Here is an 8,009-nt window from a genome sequence, read left to right as displayed (position 1 = left end):
ACCGCCCTGCTCCGACCGGGATTCCTGCATCACCCCGACCCGGCGGCCTCGCGCCATGTGGCGGCCAGTCATAGCCGCCCTGCCGCCCGCCGCCGCCGGCTTCATCTCGGACTCCGCTGCCACCGCGCCTCCACCGAGCGGCGTCCCCGACCTCGCGCGCGATCGGATTGATCACCCGCCCGCCGCCGCGATCCGCCTCATCTACGTCGTGCGACCGACCTGGCCCGTTGGTTGCGCGCGCCTCCGCAGGCCCCGTGAAGACCGTCCCGAGTTCAGCGCGCCCCTCTACCGATCGAGCAATGGGCTGCCGCTGCGTCGCCCCGTCGGGCCGCAGCGCCGCCGCCCCGTGGTTCTTCTCCTAGCTGCACCGACCCACGTCACCGATGCGTCGCCCCTTCGGGCCGTAGTACCGCGACCCGCGGTCCACTGCCGCCCAGAGACCGTCTGCTCCAGGTCGTCCCCGTGGCGGCACCGACCCTCGCGCCGCCACTGCATCGCCCTGTCGGGCCGTAGCGAGCATGGCACGCGGTCCACACCGCCATCCAGAGGCCGTCCCCGCGGTTGCACCGACGACCCGCACTCCTCTGCCGTGCCGCCCCTTCGGGCTGTCGGGCCGTGGCCCGCGGTCCCTGCCGCCGCCCCGAGGTCTTCCCGCCATCACCCCGACCTGCCCGCCGCCGTTGCATCGCCCCTTCGGGCCGTAGCGCAGAGGCCCACGGTCCCCTTCGTCGTCCACGCGCGTTGACTTCCCGTGGTATGTCTCGCGCCGCCTTCCTTGGCGCGGGAACGCCACCTCCGCGCCGGTCTCCGTCATGCTGTCGGGTTCTTCGCCTACTTCGAGCACCGCCGCCGCGCTCTTCTTCGGCCGCCGCCGCTGCAGCCGCCCGTCCACCCCCTTCGTCTTCGTCTAGCACCAGCCCGTCGCCAACGTCGCCGTCATCTACCCCGACCGCTTCATCTACTCCGACAACTGCGGGCGACATTGGCCCTGCGCCGATTGGCGCCGTAACTGTCGTCGAGTCCTTCTCTGTTGGCCTCTCCGACTTCTTCGACATGGCATACAGCTTGTGCAGGTCCCAGTCTACGCATGCCCGGTGCTGGCAACACCATCGCGTGCCTTCATCCACGACGTGTCCCCGGGCCTGGCAAGCCTGGTCGGCGCTTCGTCAACTTCGTCTTCGTCCGTCTACGCATTCCCGGTGCTGGCAACACCGGTGCGTGCCTTCGTCCATGATGTGTCCCCGGGCTTGGCAAACCCGCTGCGACGCGTCGTCAACAACATTTTCTTCCCGGCGCACCCCTACTTCGACACCATTGCACCCATGCTAACTCGGCGCCCTCTTGCACCTGCGGCTCCACGGCGACTTCCTCGACACCTGCTACCCAGACTCGACATCAACCACGGCATTCTTCGCATGGCTACCTCGACCACGGCTACACCACCCACGCTCTCGGCTACATCGACAAACGGCACAAAGGGCTACCGCCTGCTTGAGCAACCTCGTTGGTTTCCACTCCAGCCACGACTCCGCGATGCGTTGACCGTTACGACTGTGGGGGAGTGTCCGTCGGCTTGCCTTCGGATTCTTCTCCAGTCTCACCGTCTACGTCGCTACAGTTGTGACTGCGGGGGGATGTTGAGTAACGTGATTGTATTAGAAAATATATGATAAACTAGGAATATTCTGGCTTGTCTTGTACTTCAAATAGATCATGTACTATATATATGCCCACGAGGCTCAAGCAGTATAACGAACCATTCCACCAATCCTCTCTCTCTCTCTTCTAACACCCGACATGAACAGTTACACAACCCCAAAAGGACAGGTATACGGCTTCGCTATACAATGCATTACACACATATATCAAATCTTATACTAGACAAAAATGCTATATACACAAACAAATTTATCAATCTCTGCGTGCCCCCGTCCCTGTTGCCACAAATCCCCTCCCCATCTCAAGCTTCACATCACCATAAACTCTCTTAAGTTTTTACTAAAATTCGATGCACAAACATTTCAAATTCAGCAAAATGCAACTTAATTACTCATTCGGTCTTGGGTTAGAAGAGTATTTTATGACAGCTGTTGTCTAATATTCTCCGTCTAGCTAGGGTTAAGGTCATAATAATCTGAGTTCCATATATTTTGCGACCAGTTCTTAATTACACCTGAATTTGTTGAAGTTAATCCATGTAAGCTCTACAGTCGCGCACTTAACTGTACCAAAGAGTTGGAGTATAAGTACGTACATAGGAGCGAAAGCACCATGTAGCCAGTAGTATGGGGAAATGAACTGATATAAATAAATTTCATGTTTTACAAAGTTATATTAGAACACAAGGGCTAATTAACACACAAACTTTGTACGTTAGAGCATATAATCATCATTGGCCGTGAAAAATGTCATCCTTTTGGATTTTACATTGATTTTACCAAAACCAACAAATAATCATCATTTTAATATGTTATTACTGGACAGATTGAAATTGTATATTGTACTAACCAGTCACCACCAACAACATCATCATCAATATTTAGAGCTTCATTTGCAAAGATGATTGCCAACTTGTACATACATAGTGCTTCACTAAGAAGACAATTTACGGCTGAAGTAAAATATATATCAAATGATAACATATACACATCATCTCTGATCTTCAAGAGAGCGACCAGTACTACACTTGCTAGCTTGCAAGCTTTTGCCATTAATACACACTCTCCATACATAATTAAACAGCACGCACGCATAGAGATCGTCCCAACTTAATTAATAATTAAAACTATGGCTAACTAGAATAGTAATCGATCAGCATGTAGTTGATGTCCAGCTCGTGTCAATTTCAAATCACCCCATATATACAGGCTAAAAACCAAAGATTAAAATCGCCGGAGAAAGGATTTAAGGGCGGCCACTCTCAGCAGCTATAGCGGCCGCATAGCAGACAATCGCGGCAAATAGCAACAACTTTTCCGGCGGGACAGATGATTTCTAGAGGTTTTTGCTGATTCTGAAGCCCTTTGGAGGGATTTGTGGAGGATTTGGCGGCGGCAGCCATAGCGTAGCGGCGAGGCTCCCGAGCAGCTATAGCGCCTATTTTGTGGGAGATTTTATTTCATGCTAATTAAAAAACACTCGAACACGCTGCTATCGGCATAGCCACCATAAACTCTAGCTAATTCATGCGAAAAACCACTCGGGGACGCACATCATCAGGTCATCGTCCCGCCCCAGCACGTCTGCCCCGCTGAAACCCGGATGCTGCTGGCAGGTTCCCGTCGAGAAGGATGAGCGCGGGCTCCCGCCGCACACGCTAACGGCGCCAGCGGAGTCTCCGCCATCGGCGTGGATCCCAGCTGCCGACCTGAGGCGCTGCACCTCCTCCGCAGTCGCTCTCAGCTTCTCCTTCAGCCTCAGCACCTGGCTGGCAGTCAGCTTGTGCAAGAACGAAGAGGAATTTGTATGTACGCCAGTGTGAGTGTGTATGAGCAAGCTTACCTCGTTCTCGAGGTGGCATTTGTGGAGGATGGCTGCGTCGTGGGCGTGCTTGAGCCTGGCGAACTCCTGCTCGAGCGTCTTGCTCTTGTGGCGCGCCCGGCGGTACTGGAACCACACGGCGACCTGCTTGGGGTCGAGCCCGAGCTCGGCGGCCAGATACACCTTCCGGCCGGTCTCCAGCTTGCGTTCCTCCCGGAAGCTCAGCTCCAGCATCTCCGCCTGCTCATCGGTGAGCCGCCGCTTCTTGGGGTCCCCTCCTCCGTCCATCTCCCAGCCGTTACCATCCCCTCCGCCGCATCTCGCGGCCCTCCGCCGCCTGCGCCGAGCCTTCGGCTGGCTCTCCCGCTGCGCCGTGCCTGCACACACACAACAACGACATGGAAAAAAGGGCATCACATGCGTGTCCTGGCCGGTGAAAATGAAGCTACTGCAGCTGCATCATCGCATGCGCAAACACCGGGGGCGCGCGGCGTCGTACGTACCATTGGCCGCGAAGAAAGGCGTGTCCACGTAGGAGGAACCAAAGAGCTGCTGGTTGTCCATGCCTGCTGTTCGGAGCTCAGGAGGGAAGAGAAGGGATGGTTGGAATTGGAAGATTAGAGGAAGGGGAGACGCGGTGGGTTGCGCTCTTGGTGTGGTGAGGTGAGGAACTGGATCGAGGGGAGGACCAACGGCCGCAAAGCGCTAGTTGAAGGAGGGGAGAGTGCGTGTCTGGAGGGAGAGAGACCTAGGCGTACGTGATATAAATAGGTGGCAGAGGTGCCCAGCGGCAAGCGCCGGTGGGGCTCCGGCCGGCTAGGTGCTTTCCGAGCCAGGCCGTCTGGCCGGGGAGATTTGAGAGTGATCGGGGGCAAACGTTGGATCCAGCCAAGTACTTTACTGTTGCACACTCACACTCACTAGCTTCCTCACTCGCCCGCGCCATTATCTGCTCATTGCTGACGCACTCTATGCCACTTAATTTTGGAGACTCTGGATTTCTTTGGAGTACATAGTTCTCTTTTTTCACAAATACGCATGTTGTGTATGAGGCTAGACATTACATTTGTAACATCGTCGTATAGCATACGCTAGAAGGCGCATACGGGAACGCATTTGAGCAAAGAGAGAGGGTTGCTCATTCCCAAGTAGCAATGAAAATTTGATTACAGAGATAACGATTCTTAGAGCATCTCTAATAGGTGCCTTATAATAGGGCCTAACCGCTTTTTACATTGCCGGGGGACAAAAACGGTGCTTCTATAGATGCCCTATACACAAATTCTTTTACTCAAAATTTACAACACCTAAAATACAACACCAATTTGCAACACTTGGGTGGCTGGAGCAAAACAAAGTCGGTCACGCACGAGTCGCCAACCGTCACGCTGAAAGTTCCCGCGCCATGCGCATCCCCACCTGTTGCCGCTCGCATGACAGCTGATGGAGCCCAGCCCATGGATGACCCCTCGAACCCCGCAGCCACCGAGCCGCTCTGGCTCTTCTAACCATGGCGGCATCACCCTCTCCTGATACACCCTTCGCCGGCGCCTCCATGTCCCCCTAATCGGCACGGTGGATTTGCGTCCCCATGACCCACCGCCCCCACCGAGAAGGAGCTGCCGGTGCAGAAGAAGACCGCCGGGACCAATCAATGAGGCGGCGGCGGTGGGAAAGAGGCCTCCGCATGAACCCTTCATCCCGTCACCATGCCCCCTCCCCTCCCGCTCCATCGCCTACTGCGACTTCTTCGGTGGCGGCTGTTTCTTTTGGACTCCCCCCCCCCACCTCCAGCCGTGGAGAACGAGCTGTCAACGCTCATCGCCGTCTTCGGTAACATGTTCGACGAAATGTCGGAGAGGTAAAACAATCCCTTGTTTTTCATTTTTTTGTCAATTGGAGATGAGTGCAATGATGATGTGCATATGTGCTTATATTAATTTTTGTGTGTGCATTTGTAGTGCTGATGATGATGCATTTTTAACTTCACAAATGTTGTAAATAAAGAAAAAAAGGCTTTTGAAAATGAAAGAAATGGGGTAGAGGGCGGCAGCCAAGCAGCGCAAGGCGGCGGCAGAGGAGAAGAGGCTGCAGAGGAGCGGACGGTGGAGCTCGAGGAGAGGAAGGTGGTTGTTGACGAACTTAAGGGCGCCAAGGAAAAAGCGAAAAGACTTCTGTTCATGGACATAAGTTGTCTTGGCGTGAAGCAAGAGGCATACATGTTGATCTTCGTCGCGATGAAATGTTGGCAAAGGAGGGCATGCTATGAGCAACATGATGGGGGGCGACATGGTAGGAGGAATGGGTGGCAACATGGGAGGATTCACGGGTGGTTTGATGAACATGATGCATGGGAGGTGGCTTTGGTAAAAATGATAGGTGCCATGGGAGGTGCCTATGGTGGTGCGATGGGTGCTATAGGAGGTGGATTTTGTGGTACGATGGGTGGAGGCATAATGGGTGTCTTGGTGGAACAATGGGTGCCATGGGAGATGGCTTTGGTAACACCATGGGTGCCATGAGAGCTGGCTTCAGTCAAGGTCAAGGTGACGGCATCAATGGTGCACCATGTGACATGAACATGAAAAAGCTAGTGATGGCCATGAGGCCAATGTTCACAACGAGACCATTGTCGACACTGTGGCAAGTGACAACGGAGAAGAGGAAATTTGAAAGGCTATGATACCTTTATGTTTATGTGCACTTTTGTTTGCTTCAACGATGAACTATGTTTGATACGATGCACTAGACGCTATGGTTTGCATTTCAAATTAATATGTGGATTCGTTGGTTAATTTGATATTTTTTGAGTTATGTGTGATGATTTTGAAAAGTTCAAATTAGTCATAGCTCATATATTGGTGTATATATGCATTTGAAGACAAAAAAATTGTGGTGTGACTACCGCTTTCACTTTTATTTTAGGCCATCAATTGGACTTGAAGGGTTTTAGTGTTGTAAAAATGCACTTTATGGTTTTGCAAAGTTGCTCCAACCACCTTTTGGTGCCCGATTATAGGCCACCTATTGGAGATTCTTTTAGCCCTCTAGCAGTCAGTTTTGCTAAGTCAGTTTTGCTCAGCTGTGAGCTTCCTCCTGTATGGTGTGGACTAGGTGTGTATGTGATGGTGTGGCACCGTCAAAGATGCAGGCATTGCGATGCTTCTAGATTGTTCAAGCGGTAGGAGAAACAAGTGTCCCGAGGACCTTGCGATGGTGAGCCGGGTAGTCTTGCATGGCCAAGGACAACCATTCGAAGAGGCTAGCAGTGTCGCTGGGTAGCTGGATGGTGAGACGGAACCAGTTGAGGATATCCTGCACCCAGTTATCAGTATGATCTAAGCCGATCGACCAGTGTAAGCCAACTGCAGCACTCGACTTATGTGGTTAAAAGGCTCTTCGTTCAATATTTATCATGTATTTTCGTGTACTGTTTCTCTTACTTTATTGAAGTAGGGGTCCGAGGGGGGGCACATATGACAGTCGTTAATTTCGAGGTCAGGGCATCTCTAGCAGATCCCGTAAACCGGGCCACCCGCAAAATAATCGCCGATTTACGGGATGCATACCATTTTGCTGGCCCGAATAGATGTCGTGTATTCAACCATCCCAGAATTTTTTTGCGGGATCCTAGATACACCGGCCCATTTCCTCCATATCTGTGGGATTTGAGCTCTTTTTTAGAGGGACCTGTAAAACATAGAAACTGTTGGCGGGAGGGAAGTTTGAGCTCCCCGCCTTCCATCCTCGCCCAACCGCCACCGTCAGAGCTCTATTCCGGCCATCCTCGCCGCCGGTTCGCGCCCACGTGCAGCCCGTCATGGCGTCCGACAAGGCACGGGCGGAGCTCGACGCCCTCCGCCATCGTGCGTGCAGCCCGTCACGGTTTTGATGATGCGTGGGCGGAGCTCGACGCTCTCCTCCGCGTGTGTGTAGCCGTCACAGCATCTGACAAGGAGTGTGGCGGCAGGGGGGAGGGGGAGAAGCAGAGCCTCCGACCGGCGAGGATGGGAGGAGGGGAGCTGCCAAGGGGAGCCGCCGCCACCACTATGCGCCAGTCCGCTCGAACTGCTCCTGTACGTGGGCCGGCCAGCGATGGAGAGGAGTTGCTGGACACTGGCATCTTGAGGACCCAATTGTAATTTATATTCTGTGGTTCGGGTCTGTTGTGTTGTTTTGCATGGATTTCACCACCGGACTCGCGGGCTATGCCTACGGCCCAGGGCCGTCGGCATAGGTCCATTGCCGTCGGCATAGATCTATGCCTACGGCTGCCGTCCGCATATCCCCGTCGGCGTAGATCACGTCAGCGTAGATGTGTCAGACCGTCGGCGTAGTATAGCCGTCGGCATAGGAGCATATGCCGACGGCCGTGGGAGAGCCGTCGGCATAGTTTAGCCGTCGGCGTTGTTTTCCGTCTGACGGCAACGGACGACGCCGTCAACAGAGCTGGCGATTCAGGGGACGACACGTGGCGCATGTATGCCGACGGCTCGGCCGTCGGCATAGATGAAAATCTATGCCGATGG

General features: G+C 53.9%; 1 protein-coding gene across 2 annotated transcripts; it reads right to left on the bottom strand.

The window, feature by feature from the left end:
* Positions 1–2,574: 2,574 nt before the first annotated feature.
* On the bottom strand, positions 2,575–4,341 carry LOC123172162 (homeobox-leucine zipper protein HOX14). 2 transcript variants are annotated; one of them, XM_044589179.1, is made up of 3 exons: positions 3,984–4,340; positions 3,502–3,857; positions 2,583–3,423 (listed from the first exon to the last, which is right to left on the bottom strand). In XM_044589179.1, the coding sequence occupies exons 1-3, from the start codon at positions 4,042–4,044 to the stop codon at positions 3,184–3,186; spliced, it is 657 nt and encodes a 218-aa protein (XP_044445114.1). In that variant the 5' UTR covers positions 4,045–4,340; the 3' UTR covers positions 2,583–3,183. The 2 variants fall into 2 exon arrangements, with proteins under 2 accessions (XP_044445113.1, XP_044445114.1); XM_044589178.1 differs by having other exon boundaries at positions 2,575–3,857; positions 3,984–4,341.
* Positions 4,342–8,009: the final 3,668 nt, after the last annotated feature.

This window comes from Triticum aestivum, unplaced genomic scaffold (genome assembly GCF_018294505.1).
Source record: "Triticum aestivum cultivar Chinese Spring unplaced genomic scaffold, IWGSC CS RefSeq v2.1 scaffold21439-8, whole genome shotgun sequence".
In the NCBI taxonomy this organism is placed as follows: Eukaryota; Viridiplantae; Streptophyta; class Magnoliopsida; order Poales; family Poaceae; genus Triticum; species Triticum aestivum.
This window is presented reverse-complemented; position numbering and strand designations above follow the sequence as displayed.